General features: G+C 53.9%; 1 protein-coding gene across 1 annotated transcript in view; it reads left to right on the top strand.

The window, feature by feature from the left end:
- The window catches only part of COL5A1 (collagen type V alpha 1 chain), a 149,024-nt gene that overhangs the window by 101,941 nt on the left and 30,212 nt on the right, over positions 1–16,871 (top strand). The window contains exons 37-49 of the mRNA XM_023742655.1: positions 509–562; positions 1,476–1,529; positions 4,906–4,959; positions 6,446–6,553; positions 7,457–7,546; positions 7,640–7,693; positions 8,208–8,315; positions 11,728–11,835; positions 12,958–13,011; positions 14,433–14,486; positions 14,587–14,694; positions 15,568–15,621; positions 15,721–15,828. Coding sequence (XP_023598423.1) covers positions 509–562; positions 1,476–1,529; positions 4,906–4,959; positions 6,446–6,553; positions 7,457–7,546; positions 7,640–7,693; positions 8,208–8,315; positions 11,728–11,835; positions 12,958–13,011; positions 14,433–14,486; positions 14,587–14,694; positions 15,568–15,621; positions 15,721–15,828 — 1,008 coding nt within the window. The remainder of the gene's footprint in view (positions 1–508; positions 563–1,475; positions 1,530–4,905; positions 4,960–6,445; positions 6,554–7,456; positions 7,547–7,639; positions 7,694–8,207; positions 8,316–11,727; positions 11,836–12,957; positions 13,012–14,432; positions 14,487–14,586; positions 14,695–15,567; positions 15,622–15,720; positions 15,829–16,871) is intronic.

The raw sequence follows: 16,871 nt of genomic DNA, 5'->3' as shown, positions 1-16,871 counted from the left end.
AGGAGCTGGACTAGGTGGAGCTCAGGTTATGGGGAAGGAGCTAGATTAGGTGAAGCCCAGGTTATGGGGAAGGAGCTGGACTAAGTGGAGATAAGGTTATGGGGAAGGAGCTGGATTAGGTGGAGATCAGGTTATAGGGAAGGAGCTGGACTAGGTGGGGCTCAGGTTATGGGGAAGGAGCTAGATGAGGTGGAGATCAGTTTATGGAGAAGGAGCTGGACTAGGTGGGGCTCAGGTTATAGGGAAGGAGGTGGACTAGGTGAGGCTCCGGTTACGGGGAAGGAGTTGGACTAGGTGGAGTTCAGGGTACTGGGAAGGAGCTGGACTAGGTGGAGATCAGGGTACTGGGAAGGAGCTGGGCTAGGTGGAGATCAGGTTACAGGGAGCACTAAGGAATGGTGCTTGCACTCAGAGCCTACAGCGTGGGGTGGGTGGCAGTGGGGGACTGCGTGTCCCCTGTATGCTGGAAAGGACTTCTGTCTTCACATTGGCCATTCTCTGTCCCCAGGGACCCAACGGACCTCAAGGACCCACAGGGTTTCCTGGACCCAAGGGCCCCCCTGTAAGTAGCTTGTTGTCCTTGCTGGGCTGTTGTGTCTGGATACTCTGACCTTGGGGTTTCCTGGGGACACTGGTCCTTTCCTGAGGGCTCACATGGCCTTGTCACAGTCGGGCACTGGGAGGGGGGAGGCATGAGGTGAAACTCTTGTGGGGGTCGGGGTGAGGGGAGAATTCCTGGCTTGTAGACGCATCACTCCAATCTCTGCACCCATCTTCATGTGGCCTCCTCCTCTCTGTCTCTGTCTGCAAACCCCTCACTCCTTTTAAGGACACCAGTCACTGGATTAGGGCCCACCCTAGTCCACTGTAACTTTATCTTGACCTCATCTGCAAAGACCCTATTTCCAAATAAGGTTATATTCACAGGTACTGGGGGTTAGCAATTCAACACATCTTTTGGGGGGACATGATTCAACCCCGAAGAGATGCAGTATATTACTGTTTTCTTTAATACCCTTGCAAAAAGAACAAAGCCATCCAACAGTGGGAACTATTGCCTCCTGGAGCGCGCTGGAGGGCTGTGGTCGGGAAGGAGTTTGGCTCCCTGAATTGGGCAGACTCGGGTTCAAGTCCGACTGCACACCCCCCTGGCCCTGACTGCAGGGAGGTGTTACACTCTCCCTGCATTTGTTCTTCCACCAGGAGGTGTGGAGGCAGCATTGCATGGGGTGTTGTGAGGGTTTGATGAGTGATTTGCAGGGGGGCAGAGTGTGTGCCCTGCTCAGCACGGGCTCCACCTGTACCTTGTCTCATCGCCAGCACCACTGTCATGGTGATTGCCTATTGAGAGGATGCCGATGGGCAAGAGCCATTGAAACCATGTGGCCATTTTTGTTGCCCAGGGTGACGTTAAATCTGAAGGTGTTTGCTTCCCAGAGCTGAATGGGACTTCTTTCCTCTGCTTCTTTCTCCAGGGCCCCCCAGGCAAGGATGGGCTCCCAGGACACCCTGGACAGAGAGGCGAGACCGTGAGTATGGGGGTGCTGAGGTCACAGGCTGCTTGGCTTCTCCTGGCTGGTTCTCCTGGAGCCCTAGTCCAGCTCTTTCCCCATAACCTGAGCTCCTGAGCGGAGATGGGCACTGTCTCCGCTTCACGGCACGGTCTAGGAAGAACCTGCCTGCTTGGGAGAGACTGGTCAGCCTCAGGCAGGTCCCATAGGGCCAGCGTCTTCAGCTGATGTGGGGCCAGGCCTGTGGTGGAGACCTTGGGAACAGCTACACAGGGTGAAGGGGCTCTATGACATCTGTATGCAGAGACAGGGGTTGGTCTTAGCACCTTTGGTTCAAAGGTCACACCACAAACCACCATGGCGCCAACAAAATGTCACCAACATGCTGGAACCTTGTCCAGCCAACCCTTTCTGTTTTCCTGGAGAAGAATTTTGAGCACAACCGGTTTCAGCTACATGTATTTTTCATTGAAAAAGTAGTTGAAACAGTTCTGTGGTTTCATCTGCAAACTCAGCTGTTTCGTCTTGCAGAGCTTCAGAGAGAAGGGACCTGGGTCTTTCACCTGCCCCAGCCATGCTTAGTGGTTGTTCTGGCTGTGGGGTTGACGGTGGGGGATTTGGAGTGCTCCTTCACCACTCACATTTATAGTGTTAAAACAAAAATCATATTAAGTCAATCATAGAAATTGATTGAAGTTTATTTAATATACAATTTGCAAATTGGGGTTACATCTCTGACTAGAGAGTCAAAAATATTCCCAAGAAGAAAAATCTTTTACAGATTCTTATACTCCAGCTTATCGCTAGCAACTACACATCGCCATGGAAACAGGGCCAGAACAGTGTTGACAGAATAACATTTTCTTGAAAAATCATTCAGATAATTACTGATTCACCCTACAACATAGCTCTAGTCTGACTTTTGGAGTTTCTTTTGTCAAAACTACACGATAATTCTTTAAAAGACCACAATGCCCAAGGCGAAGCGTTCTGTACTAGTTAGCTTAATTAGTAAAGGCTTTTGTTTGACTTAAAGATGACTTTTAGGAAACTTGTTTCCTCAAAGCTCAAGCTTCAAAGGTCATCTCAGGGCAGTAATCTGGGTAGGTCACCTCAACCTCCATAGAATCAGAAATCTGGATTCCATGAGAATTAAAAACTCCATTTCAAAAGCAGAGAGGTGACGAATCGTGTTGAAATCGGCCTTTCCTTGGACACTCAGCTGCACTCACAACAGGTGTCGTTACAACCTAGGATCACCTTCGGCCTTGCCCTTGCCTTTAGAAGTTTCTGTACAGGCAATGCCATCTACACCTCCAGGATTTTCAGTTGGAAGAGATGTTGATCAGAAATGAGGTTGTTTTCTGGCTCCATTAGCCAGTTGGGATTTGGCCCAGCTTCACGCCCTGTTCATGGAAGGTGTCCCCTGGGGAAGGGATTTTAGGGTCCAGCCTGTGACCAGCTAGGGACTCGCAGTACCCCCTGACCTCTGAGTTCCTGTGTTCTCTCTCTATGCATGCACCCCTGAGCCCAGCTGAAAGGACAGAGATGCGGCGTGGGTGTAAACTTGGGGTGGGCACGCCGGGGGTTTGCAGAATGGTTGTCTGCCTCTGCAGCCAGCTTCCTTGTACGGAGGTCTTCAAAAGACTCACAACAAAAGCAGGCTGTGCGTGAAATGGGTTATAAATGCCATATTTACTATGTTCTTGGTGCTTGGTTTTAGAAAGACCGTTTTTGTCCCTCTTTGGCTCATTGTGATGGAACCTCTTTTAATTATCCCTTCTTGGGTGTCTCCGCACGGTGCGCAGTGCCTGATTAATGGAGATTACTCTGCTCCTTTGTTTGCAGAGAAAAATTAAAACATATCTTCTGAGCCCGGCACATTTTTCTCGCGTGCCTTTCTGAGGAGACAAGATAAAAGGTTTTGCATATTGTGTGCTTTTTCCCTGTGACTTATTCTGGGAAGAGGCTGGTAAAATAATTAGGCTGCTTGTCTCTGCTTGGAAAAGAATATACATACTTCCCAGCTACCTTCTGCCATGTCTTTGCAGGACAGGTCTGCTGCGGTGATGCTGGGGTCCCCCCTCTCATTTTGACCCCCCAGCACACAATGTCTCCTCCACAGGATGGTCCAGATAACCTCATGGGAAAGGTCTTCCCTGGGGTCCTGACTTTGTTCTTTCATTTGAAAATGAAAATGCACACAGTTATTATTTCTTCCAAATGTGAGTCAGCAGGCTATTTCTCAGCAAGGGATGGAAGGTGAATCCCACCCTCACTAGTTCTGGGGAGTCCCGGCCCTGGGACAGATGGGGGGCCTCTCACCTCATCTGTTAACACAGAGCTTGATGAGACGCCAGCTCCATTTGGACGCTCTCCCCTACCCACTAAGCAGGTGCATGCCCTTGACCAGTCCACTGCCCCTTGTCTCTGATTCTGTAAATGTCACCCGCAGAGGCTACTGCATACGGCAATGGCCATTTCAGCCCACTGTGTGCAACTCGGCTGGGCTAAGGCAGACAGCCCCCTGGAGTTCGAAAGGAAGCTGAGTCTTGCTTGCACGTGGGCATCCCTGACGGTGATACAGGGGCATCTCGCGCCTGCCAGGCAGCTGGGGATGAAAGCAAGCTGCTTCCCTTTGCAGACTCTAGCGTTTCCTCCTGAGGGCCTCCCGGCTGTGACACGTGTGTATCTCTGCCTCTGTCACCTGGGGCTGCAGACGGCACCTCCTCAGCACAGGCCCGGCTCTGCAGACAGCAGCATATGAAACTGGCCTGGCCTCACAGCCAGCTTCTTCTTTTGAAGGAGCGTACATCCAGCGTAGCCAGATTATTAAAAGCTAAACCAGGCTTGTTCCCTGCACGTGACTGTGCAGAGCAGAAATGCCACCTTCCCGCTGAACAGAGGTAATAATACATCCTCGCCGCTGGGTTTTGGAAGCAGCGAGCCCTGTCTCTCTCCAGTTTTGATTAAGCACGGAGGCGCGAGCTGGTTAAATCACCTGTCGTGCATCCGAGGCATCGAGGAAGAAAGCAGGAAGAAGCCCACAACATCACTAATGAGAACAGCACAGAGATAGCCCCTAGCCCAGATCCCGGCAGCCGAGAAATGGCACCAGGTGTACTCAGGAAGCGACAGTTTAGTGACATGATAAAGACCAATGGTTTTCAGATCTGCGTCTCAGCACAAAAACACAGCAGTGGGAAACAGCTAGTGAAACTAACGTGTCTGGCTTCATTACCTTCGTGGAACCCATCCCAAAACGAAACTTGAGAACTGAGCCCTCTCAAATGCAATCTGGAGCATCCGCCATTTGGGGGCCAGGGTGGAGGACATCTCTGAGCGGGAACCGTGGCGTCAGCTGTCCCTCAGCGTGGATTTTGTCTCTTCACAGGGATTCCAAGGCAAGACCGGCCCTCCAGGCCCCCCAGGTGTGGTCGGCCCTCAGGTGAGATACAGCATCCCTGCTCTCATTGGCCTGCCAGTGCCTTAGTCCGGGTTCTTTAGAGAAACAGAACCAGCAACACAGACAACCGGTTGCCATCAAGTTGACTCCAACTCCTGGCAACCCCATGTGTGTCAGAGTAGAACTGTGCGCCTTCGGGTTCTCAATGGCTGATTTTTCAGAAGTAGATGGCCGGGCCTTTCTTCCAAGGTGCCTCTGGGTGGACTCGAACCTCCAACCTTTCGGTGAGCCGTCGAGCTCATTAACTGTTCGCAGCACCTGGGGACTTCTTAAGATAGATAAATGTACCTCTCTATGTGGGTAGGGAGGAGAAGTATCTATAGATAGATGTAGAGAAATCGACTGATTTTGAGGAATTGGCTCACAAGTTTGTGGGAACTGGCAAGTCCAAAATTCATTGGTCACACAGCAGGGTGGAGATTCAGGCAGAGTTACGTTCTACAATCGGCAGGTCAGGTGACAGGAGAGAAAAGTAGAGGCGTTCCAGCAAGATATCTGTTTATAGTCTGAAGGCAGAACGTACCCTGGGGAAGCTCCCTTTTTGCCCTTGTGACCTTCAACTGATTAGATAAGGCCCACCACACTGTGGATGACTTAATCCCATGTAACTATTTGAAAACAGCCTCTAGACTAGCGTTTGACCCAACAACTGAACACGCAGCCTGATCATGTTGGCATATAAAATTCACCACCATATCCACTGTCACCCATGCACGTGGCAGAGGGGACCACAGCTTGGGTGTCATGTCCCCCGGGACTCTGTAGATGCTGCTAGTAGCGAGTTCTGAGTCATGTGAGATGTCGGTTAACATTAGGAGGGGCTCTGCTCTCGGAGTTGAGCAGAGAAGAGAAGGAAGTGTCCTGGGCCAGCGTGGAGCCAGGCTCCGGGTTTTGCGCTCGCCCCCTGGGGAGAGGCCATCCGTGTGGGATGTCCCTTGTTGCTGGTGTCTGAGGCAGCCTGGTTCTCTTGCCCCTGGTCCCGCCCAGGCCCCTCAGTGGAGAAGTGGCCCAAAGCAGAATGGACAGCTCAGAGCAGCAGGCCGGGGGGGCGGGGGCTCGTGTCTTATCAGCTTCACCCGCAATGTGGCGGTGAATGTGGTGTCGACCCACCGCCCCGTAGCACTGAGGACGTGCAGCACGCTGCCCTCCTGGGGCTCCCCTCCAGGGCTGCCTGCCCGACCACATGCCTGGAAGTGCAGGTGGTGCCTGAAGGCATCTCGGGTGGGGAGAGAGTGCCGGGCCCTGTGTGGGCCGTCAGCAGGCCTTTTAACGGTATCGCCCATGCTTGCTTGCTTTTTCTTTCCGGATTTTGCTGGAAGGAGAAGGCGTGCAAGGAGAGTGGAGGCTGGGTGGGCGTGGGGCCGGCCTCTGCCTCCCAGACCAGGGCTGTCCTTAGACTTAGGGGAGGGTCTCTCCCTGGCACGTCACTTGGAAGTGTATCTGTGGCTAACACTGTTTGTCCCCACAGGGTCCCACGGGAGAGACTGGCCCAATGGGCGAACGTGGCCACCCTGGGCCCCCGGGGCCCCCCGGTGAGCAGGGGCTCCCAGGTGTAGCTGGAAAGGAAGGGATGAAGGTGAGTTTCTTGGATCCTCTCTGTCAGGATGTTTCCAAGGAGGCCACTTTCAGACTTGGGGTTCTCTCTTGCTCTGTTCCGACAAGCAGACAGTTTTCCAAGCAGACGTGGGGGCCGTGCAGGCAGAAGGCCAAGAGCATTTGACCTGCTGGTCTGGAAAAAAACCCGTGCTCCCAAACTGGACCCCAGAGAAAATTCTGGAAGTTGCCAGAACTTTGGTGTACCTCAGGGAAGGCATAAGGCTCAGGGGCGCATCTTTTCAGTAATACGGCTTCAGGCTAGGATCAAATATCTGGTGCCACAGGACCATTTGGGGTCACACGTTGCGTATTTGTTCTAGCCACGGGTCCCCTTTCCTAAGTGGAGTCTGAGGAGGAGCCTGGACATACAGGGCAGGTGGCTGTGGGGCCAGAGCAGCTGTGCGCTGAGACTCTGCAGCCCCTCACCGCCGTGCAGCCATCTCGGTCCTGGGGAAGGGCCTGGAACCCCTGGTCGTGGGGGTGGGCCTGGAATCCCCGGTCCTGGGGGTGGGCCTGGAACCCCTGGTCCTGGAGGGGTCCTGGAACCCCCGGTCCTGGAGGAGGCCCTGGAACCCCAGTCTTGGAGGAGGCCCTGGAACCCCGGTCCTGGGAGTGAGGCCCTGGAACCCCACGGAGCTTTTTCTGTGCAATGCTCCCAGCTGCGAGGTTAGGGGTAGCCCATGTGTGTGGAGCTGCCGCCAGGTCAAGGCCAGATGCAGAAATTCCTTTTGAAGCAGGTGACCATGGCAAGGTGACCTCCCTGTCCAGCCATCCCAGCTGGGTGTCAGAGAGAAAGCCCTGCTGCTTCCGGGAGACCTGCTCATAGGTGCCACATCTCTGAAGCTGGTAGGGGCAGAGAAGCTAAATGATGGCTCTGTTTCAGGGTGACCCCGGCCCCGCCGGCATCCCCGGGAAGGACGGACCCCCAGGACTGCGTGGCTTCCCTGGGGACAGAGGGCTTCCTGGCCCAGTGGTGAGTGGCGGGCCAGACGGGACATGAGGTTGGACAGCGCCCGGCCCAGCCTCTCCGCGCAGGGCCTTTACTCAAATTCTCATTGCTTCCCAGGGAGCTCTCGGACTGAAAGGCAACGAAGGCCCCCCTGGCCCCCCGGGGCCCGCGGTGAGTGGTGCTGGCCCGGCACAAAGCCCTCTCCCTTCCTCTGCCTTGCTCCCGCTCTGCAGGCAGGACCAGTGGTCCCGAGGGTGGGAGAGGGTGCCCGCTGCCCTGGGCCCCCCATGGGGCCTGTGAAGGGCATGGTGGAGGAGGTGGGGTGTGAGGAGGGACCGGCAATGGGTGATGAGGGTCCCCTGTAAATTGTAGAGCATGGAGGAGCACAGCAGTGAGTGAGTGCTGGCAGCGGGGGCAGGCGGCCCCTGGGGGAGGGAGGGGTCATTGAAGGCAGCAAGTAAGGAAGACATGTCCCTAGACACGGAGGGGTGGCAGACTTGTGCTTGGAGTGGGTGGGGGAGGGGGAGAAGAGGGTCCAGATCACCCAGAGCCTCAAATGCCAGGGCAGACAGACTGTGCCTGCACAGGGCCATTGGGAGCTATGGTCGGCTCCAGAGTGAGCGGGCAAGGGGCAGGATCCAGTTTGAGAGCCTTTGAAACAAACCGTTTTCTTGCCCCAACCCAGGGATCTCCAGGGGAGAGAGGCCCCGCCGGCGCAGCCGGGCCCATCGGAATTCCAGGGCGCCCCGGGCCCCAGGGCCCTCCGGGACCGGCTGGAGAGAAAGGGGCACCTGTAAGTACTGCCCGGGTGGGGGGTGCAGTGGGAGCCCCCCGTTGGACTGGAGGTACGGTTTTCCTCACATGTCCAGCCTTGTCCGTCCCCTGCCATGTCCCCATGGGTGTTTATCTGGGGTGTTTGTGGGATGGTGGTGGGAGAGGGGTGAGTGCGTTTAAAGTGTGTTCCACGGTGTCCAGACTGGAGCCCAGGTGAATGGGTCCAGGGTTTCCATGTCTTCCGGGGAGTGCTGAGCTGGGGGCTGGCTGGGCGTGTGTGGGCAGTGTACCAGCCAGTTCTCAAACCGATCAGCGTGTGGCTCAGATGCCACATCGATGGCCCCAGCCTTGCAGGCAGAAGGAGGGGGCAGTGTACTGAGTGAAATAAATCAGACCTGCAGGGCCCTTTGGATCAGAACAGATAATCACACTACTCACTGGTGTGCTCACAGGCCTTTCATACTAGTGATCAGGACAGTGATAAACGAAGTAGGGCTTATCAAGATCCAGGTTCTTCCAAAAGGCTTGCATCTGAGGTATGACGTTCGACCACTTCTATGCACGCCCCTCAATGCGTCGTGGGTGAGAGAGCAGAGGTGGGCTCTGGCCTGGGGTTTATGTAGAATTACCCGGAGGGCTACATGGTGGATAGCGTGGGAAAGGTGAAAGGGGGTAAGAGGGAAGGGCCTTCGTTCAGGTGCACCTGGCCTGGCCGTCCCGGTACCTAGAAGGTGGCTTTTGTTCTGGTAGAGAATAGCATAACCAGAAAGGACGTTCCTTTCTCTGTAGCTACAAGATCGATTTTGTCAGCCTGCATTTTCTGATTAATGATTCCCCGGGAGAAACTGCCTCTCCTGGGTCTGTACTCAGTGCATGGTGGAGTTGGCCAGGTGCCATGTGATGCCCGTAATGAGCAGAAACAGAGAAAGTTACTGTGTGCCCAGAAGAGGGAGGAAGGTTTCTCTGACAGGTGAAAGGGTCAGGGAGAGAGAGAGACCCAATTCCCAGCCTCCTGATCAGAGAATGCTCTGCGCCCAGGGCCTCAGCTCGGACGGTCTGGACGGGAATGGCAGAGGCAGACCACCCTCCCTACAGAGGACCTGGATACACTGTATCCTCAGAGGACTTGGTCATGGCTCCCTTGGGGTGCCGTGTGTGGATGAGGCACACTGCCTGCTGTGTGAACAGCCCCTCTCTGTGTCTGGAGCCCACGGCCGTCTCTTTGAGAGGAAATGGATATTGGAATGGGATGCTTCCCTCGCTGATTGGCAGCACGCGTGGAGACAGGGTGCCTAGCCAAGCAGGGCAGGGGGATGTGTGATGGGAAGATATGAGACATGGTCCTCTACTCCCACAACAGCCCGACCTCTTTGTGAACCTTGAATTGTGTAGGCTTTGCGAAAGCTCAGGGCAGGTGGAGTACCATGAAGGAGATTAATGAATGCCCCTTCTTGCCTTCTGCTCGACTACTAGCCGAAAGGTTGATGGTTTGAATCCACCCAGTGGCATCACGGAAGAAAGGCCTGGCAATCTACTTCTGTAAAGATTACAGCCACTGGAACCCCTATGGTGCAGTTCTACTCTGAAACAGTGTGTTGCCGTGAGTCGGAATTGACTCACTGGTAGTGGGTTTCTTCTTGGCTTGGACACTTCCTGGCACACATACCACTACCCCTTCTTGCAAGCCCCCTCCCCAGAGTAACTCAGGAGACACCCTGACTGCCTTGGAGTGGCTCACCCTGGTCTGCATCTGATGTGAGCCACATGATTTGAACCTTCCACCAGGCCCCACTTTCAAATGGCCATGGAGAGTGCCTCAGCTCAGTGTCCCCTCTGAATTCAGAATGTGAGTGGTTCTGAGTTCCAGGAATGAGCCCACAGCAACGCAGCCATGTCAGATGCGATAGGATGGGGGTGCTTGGCAGTTCTTGTCAGGAGGATGTCATTTCCCTCTTTCTGCTCGCGGCCATTCATGGGCAGAAAGAAGAGCCTGACTGTGTTCCTGGGGCAGAGGCTCCCCCTCAAAACCACTCTGGAACATCTGCGCCATTGAGAATATGTTCAATATGTTATCAGGGATAAAAAGGCAGTTTTGATGACATCAAATCATTTCCAACGAGGCACCCAGGACATTGATCCCGCTGAATAATGTTCTAGAAAACTGTACGTTCAGCACACAAAAAGCACACACAAATCCATCGGAAACGGTCTGGTTCCCTGTTGCAAGGCAGTAAGCATTTAAGCAGAAACCTAGCAAGACTTGCTTCTCCAGCTAAAAGCTGTCATCCTGCAGAATAGCTCCAGAGGGAAGAAGAGGGGTTAAGAGAAGGTCAGGGCATCTCCCAGAATGCTGGCCTGATCGATAATGTAGGACAGGAGAGTCCCAGGCGAGGCCTATCTGTAGCCTTGCTGTTTTTCCTGGCTTAACCAGAGTAGGAATTTACATGAGCAGGAGCTAAGTGTGAGGAGCAGACAGTGCCCTGTGCAGGAAGGAAAGGAGAAGGGGGTGGAAGCCAAGCCCACGTCTCCGTCCCCAAGGGCAGAGGTGCCGGGTGGTGTGTGAGTGGACGCTGGTTGTGTTCACATCCGAGCACTGAATGTTGATTTCCTCCTCCGGTCCCCCTCCCCAGCGTGCACACCCCTTGGCCCACGTGTCTGTTGGAAGAAGGGGTTCCTGGCTCCTGTGAGAAAGTTCCAGCCCTTGGCTCACAGAGCGGTGTGATGTCTGGCAAAGCTGAGCAAAGCAAGAACTCAGGACTGTTTGAGATTGCCAAGGGGCAGTTAGGAGGCAAACAAATCAGTCATGAGGGGAGGAAAGATAGTGTGTGTGTGTCCGTGTGAGTGTGCACAGGAATGCACGTGAGTAGGAACTTATATTAATAGGAGCTAAGTGTGAGGAGTAGACAGCGACTTGTGTATGTGAGTGTCTGCATGTGTGTGCATGTGTGCATGTGTGCGTGTGTGCGTGCATGTGTGTGTGTGCATGTGTGCATGCGTGCGTGTGTGTGCGTGTGTGTGCGTGTGCGTGCACAGGGAGGTGTATCTGCAGAGAACTGAAAGTGTGAGAAAGGCAGTGGCAGGGCTGGCTCTCAGGCCCCCGGTCACTAGCCTCAGCATGATCCGAGGACTGCGAACACAGGCTCACAGTTGGTTTGGCTGGATTTGAGCCCTGGCTCTACTACTCGCTCTCGGTGCCTTGGCTTCCCCATCTGTAAGAGAGTGGCCCTTCCCAGGATGAGTGTGGAGGAGTGTGACAGTGCCTGGCTCAGAGCCGGCCTCGGTGTCCCTGCTGAAACCCTTTGGGACAGAGGTGACATGGCTCCTCAGGAACCCCTGCCTTTTCCCCTGGGCTCCCCTCTGGGGCAATGAGCTGGGGCTGGATGTCCATGCGCTGGAGCCGCGTCTGACCAGGGGTCCTCTGTCCTTTCTAGGGCGAGAAAGGGCCACAAGGCCCGGCTGGCCGAGATGGCCTCCAGGGCCCCGTGGGGCTCCCTGGCCCGGCAGGCCCTGTGGGCCCCCCCGGAGAAGACGGAGATAAGGTACGGAGACCGCGGCAAGTCCTCCTACCCCAGATGGTGCATGGTCACTTTAAACAGAGGGGCACGGACAGCTGTAAGGCTCAGTGACAAGCGGGGTGCCCACCTGTGGCCCTGGCATTGTGGGTGCTCTAGAAGCAGCCCACAGGTGACTGGAGCTGAGCGAGGCCTCCCCCGCGCTTGGGGAGCGTCGGGCCGGTGCTCCCGTGTGGTTCCGATGTGGTCCCGGTGCGCTGCTGTTAGAGGCCAAGGCAAAGGGAAACGCCCCGTGCTCCCGAGTCACTCACGTGCTGACCTGCGGAGCCCGAGGTAGAGAGGCCCCGCTCAGTATCTATCTTTCAATGTCTTCGCTTGAGTATCCAGGCTCCCTTCATTAAGACTGTGCTTTATAATTCTAACGAGATTGCTATGGGCACTCGGTTTTATACCCAATTTAATGGAGACAGTGAAATTTAGCTCTTCCGTCTAGCGTTTTATTTGTGATCAGTCTCTGACTTTGTCACCTCTGTGTAGACGGAGCCTTGCATCCCAGGGTGGAAAGAGCCGGCACCAATAACAACGCAGAAGAAGACTTTAATAACTTCTTTGGAAACATAGTAATTGAGTTGCCTATTAGTATGCTGTCATATTGGCAGTCGATTTGAAAACAAAGTAAATATTTTCAATATGAGCTTTCCCCACATTTTCAAATCTACTAAAATTCTACACAGCGTATTAAAAAGGAAATAAAATTAATATATGGAAACATTTCTTCTTTGGAAAGTTACAGAGCCACTGGGGAAGTCGTTCTTCATCTCCAGGAAACATTCGTTATGTTGTTGTTGGGAGGTGCTGTCAAGTCCATTCCGACTCACAGCGACCCTGCGTACAACAGAACAAACCCTGCCCTGTCCTGCGCCATCCTCACAATCGTTGTTATGCTTGAGCCCATTGTTGCAGCCACTGTGTCCATCCATCTCCTTGGGGGTCTTCCTCTTTTTCGCTGACCTTCTGCTTTACCAAGCATGACGTCCTTCTCCAGGGACTGCTCCCTCCTGATAACATGTCCAAACATTCATTACGGGGACGGGGAACGTCCACGTGATTATGGGGCTGTCTAAGGAACCTTCCACCATCTTCCCTTAGGGCGAGATCGGAGAGCCGGGACAGAAAGGGAGCAAGGGGGACAAGGGCGAGCAGGTAAGAGGCACCTCAGTGCATGTAGACAAGCGTTGATTTCTGGGGTGACCACTGCTTAGCTCATGTGGCCAGTGTGACCTGTGGCCTTTATGATGATGAGTGGGTCACAGCTGAATGAGTTTCCCGTCCTGTTAAAATCTATATGTGTATATATGGATATGGATGTATGCACACGTGTGTGTGCGTATGTATGTGTATGTGTCTATAAGTATATGCGTGCATATGTACGCATATATGTGCGTGCACATGTATGCATATATGTGCACGTATATGTATGTCCATGTGTATGTATATGTGTATATGCGTGTATATATGTATGTATAAGTCTATATGTGTATGTATATGTGTATATAGTATATGCAGATAAATGTATATGTATATATAAGCATGTATATGTATTTCTATGTGTAGGTATATATTCGTATTATGTGTATATAAGTATATGCATATGGATGTATATGCCCTGGTGGCTCAGTAGTTAAGAGCTCGGCTGCTAACCAAAAGGTTGGCAGTTTGAATTGACCAGCAGCTCCTTGGGAACCCTGTGGGGCAGTTCTACTCTGTCCTATAGGGGCAACTCGACAACAGTGGGTTTGATTTTTTTGGTTTATGTGTCTATGCCTTTGAATGTGTATGCATGTATGTGTATATGCATAGCTACGCATGTATATGTATTTGTACGGGTATGTATGTGTATCTACGTACATACGTAGGCATGGGAATGAATCTCTTGGTGTTAACAAATGAACAGAAAGCCTGTACAGGTTTTGTGAAGTGAAGCAAATTGAGTATTTGGTCCTTGAGGATTCCGTTTCTGCAGACACAATGGGTGCTGAGGAAGCAGGATTTCCCGCAGAGGCCGCGTGCTGACCGGACGCCTGTTCATTCCCCTCGTCCTTTCTTTCCTTGCTCTGTTCTGAAGTACCTGTATGCCTTTGCGAAAGCCCTGTGCTTAGCCACCAGCTGCCCCCAGTGGCTGTGAGATGGCTCCTTAGCCGCTGAGCACTGGAACCTTCCCCCAGTGTCTACATTCCCGGCAGGAAGCGCCTCTGTTCCTTGGGCCCTGTCACAGTGGTGCTCCCCTCCGCCATCGTCAGGCCTCTGAGCGCAGCAGTGCCCCTTCACCTTGGGCTCCCCTCGCCACCCTCTGAACTCTGAGCGCAGCGGTGCCCCTTCACCTTGGGCTCCCCTCGCCACCCTCTGAACTCTGAGCGCAGCGGTGCCCCTTCACCTTGGGCTCCCCTCGCCACCCTCTGAACTCTGAGCGCAGCGGTGCCCCTTCACCTTGAGCTCCCCTCGCCATCCTCTGAACTCTGAGTGCCATGAGTGGGGATGGGCCCGTGACCTTGGGCGGCCCCTGAGCTGCTTGGCCTCAGCTGCATCTCTGGAAGCAACCTCATGTCTCTGTCTTGCCCCCACAGGGTCCTCCCGGGCCTACAGGTCCTCAAGGCCCCATCGGACAGCCAGGCCCCTCCGTAAGTATCTGCTGTTAATGACCCTCAAGAAGACCCACCCCGCAAGCTGACCTGTCACCAGTACCTCGTCCTCATCCTCAACTCAATGATTTCCCTGCAGGGGGCGGACGGCGAGCCAGGGCCTCGGGGCCAGCAGGGCCTTTTCGGGCAGAAAGGTGACGAGGGCCCACGAGGCTTCCCGGGTCCCCCTGGGCCCGTGGGGCTGCAGGTAAGGTCACAGTTTTTAAAATGGCCGGGGATGGACTGCGGATGCTCCTGTCCCTGTCTGTGCCCCTCCTCTCCTGCTCGTCCTTCAGTGATGGGAAGCCAGGCTGGGCTGCAGAGGGCCTCCCGCCCATCCTTCAAGGATGGGAGGCGAGGCTGGGCTGCAGAGGGCATCCAGGTGGCCTCCCTATTGAGTTGGAAGTACTGCAGGTCCTACAGTCCCAGGCATGCCCGTGGCTGGTGCTCCCAACCAAGGAGGTTTATTCCCACACTCATGTAAAATCTGGGAAATACTGGTAAACTCTAAGAAAGAAAACAAGCATGACTTCTAAAGATCCTACCGTTTCCTTCCCAGATCTCCTAAGCCATGTGTATTAACATATGCATATGTATGTATGTCATTTAATTTGGTTTTTGCAAAATCCGAATCATGCCGTATGCATGGGAAGCTCTGAGCCCAGCGTTCCCACTTCATATCACATTCTGTGTTCTGTTGAGTGTCCTGGAGTGGTCTTTGAACACACAGGTTTTTATTTATTTTTGAAAAGAATAATTTTTCGTTGTGGCCTTGTATTCCAGCGTGTGGCCGCGGCGTAATGTGTTCAGACACCTCCCTCCTGGAGGCTCGTTAGGTTTTATTGTTGTATGGAATGCTGGAGTAAGCACCTTTATCCATAAATCTGGGCTTACTTCTCTAATTATCTCCTGGGGCTAAGTTCTGAGAATGTAATGATGGGAAGTCCTCGCGCTTCCCTGTACGGGAGGAAGCACGTTCCAGAGGCTCTGGGTCTTCACGTTGTTGGCAGAACGAAAACATCTGTGTTTGATAGACCAGCGCTGAGTGCGCTGTCCCTGACCACTTCCTCTTCCCGCCCAGGGTTTGCCAGGCCCTCCAGGGGAGAAGGGTGAGACAGGAGACGTGGGCCAGATGGTGAGTGTGACGGGACACAGGACCGGGCCTGGGCAGCTGGCTTCTGTTTCGGGAAAAGTTGGCATCTCCTCTGTGCTCAACGCTCACTCTGTTTTCTAGGGCCCCCCAGGACCCCCGGGCCCCCGAGGACCCTCTGGATCTCCAGGTGCTGACGGACCACAAGGCCCTCCAGGTGGAATCGGAAACCCTGGTGCAGTAGGGGAGAAGGTGATGTCCCTTAACTGGTTATGGTGTCAGCTCCGTGGCTGTGTTGGGGGGAACCGTGGGGTGTGTGTGTGTCTGCATACCTGGGTGTGTGCTTCTGTGTCTGTATACACAGATGTACGTTACTGGGTCATTCCTGTCAAATGCCTTTGAAAACTTAGAAAAGGAGCAGGTGTGCTCTGACATGTGGATTGGCGATGACCTCCGGCAGAATTTCCAAACGGTGCTGTCACGGGAAAGCCCCGCCATCTTCCTCAAGACCGAGCTCTGATAGAAATAATCATTTCTTCCTTGAAGTGCAGTAGCTCCCATTTTCACAGCTTCCGTTTCAGCCAAATTCTTATCTTTCCACAGCCCAGGGTCCAGTTCACGGGAGCTGATGAATTTTAGGGCCTGGGCTGGCAAAATAACTGAATGAGCGCGATGGATGTGCGTGTGCGTGCGCGTTTGTGCATGCGTGGTGCGTGCGTCGGTGCCAGAGGTGACTCCACTTCAGCGCCCACGAACGCTCACTAGTTTAAATGCATATCTTGGCTCCTTTGGATAAAAGGAAATACACACATTTGCATCCATTTCCTTGCATTCCCTGTACGCTGCTTCCAGAGATTTCTTTTTCACTTCAGGCCATTAAACTGAAAGAAATCCGCCATCACGGCTCCTTTTTATGATAAGGAAATTAAGGAGAAGCAGCATTGCTGAGACCACATGTCAATGGTGCAGGGCCTCTGCAGCCAGGGCGCCCTCTCTCGGCACCCCAGAGGCACGCCTTGCCTCTGCACCCCCCCTTCCCTTCCGCCACCCTCTTCCTGAATCTTCCTGATGTGCTGGGCCAGTTTCTGCCTCTGCCTTTGCGCGGACCGTCCCTGCCTGTAAGGCTGTCCCCGCCACCTTCGCCGAGCTTCTCTTAATTATCCTTCAAATCTCCACTTCAGAGGAAGCCTCTCCAACGCCCTCCCTGTGATCCGACGCCCCTCCGCGCGCACTCACGTGTCTGTGTAAACCACTGTCACCTCTTCGTGGTCTGACCCTGACTGAGGATTCCTCCC

Source organism: Trichechus manatus, unplaced genomic scaffold, assembly GCF_000243295.1.
Source record: "Trichechus manatus latirostris isolate Lorelei unplaced genomic scaffold, TriManLat1.0 scaffold00214, whole genome shotgun sequence".
Classification (NCBI taxonomy): Eukaryota; Metazoa; Chordata; class Mammalia; order Sirenia; family Trichechidae; genus Trichechus; species Trichechus manatus.
Note: the sequence above shows the minus strand (reverse complement) of the source record. Positions and strands in the feature narration are given on the sequence as shown.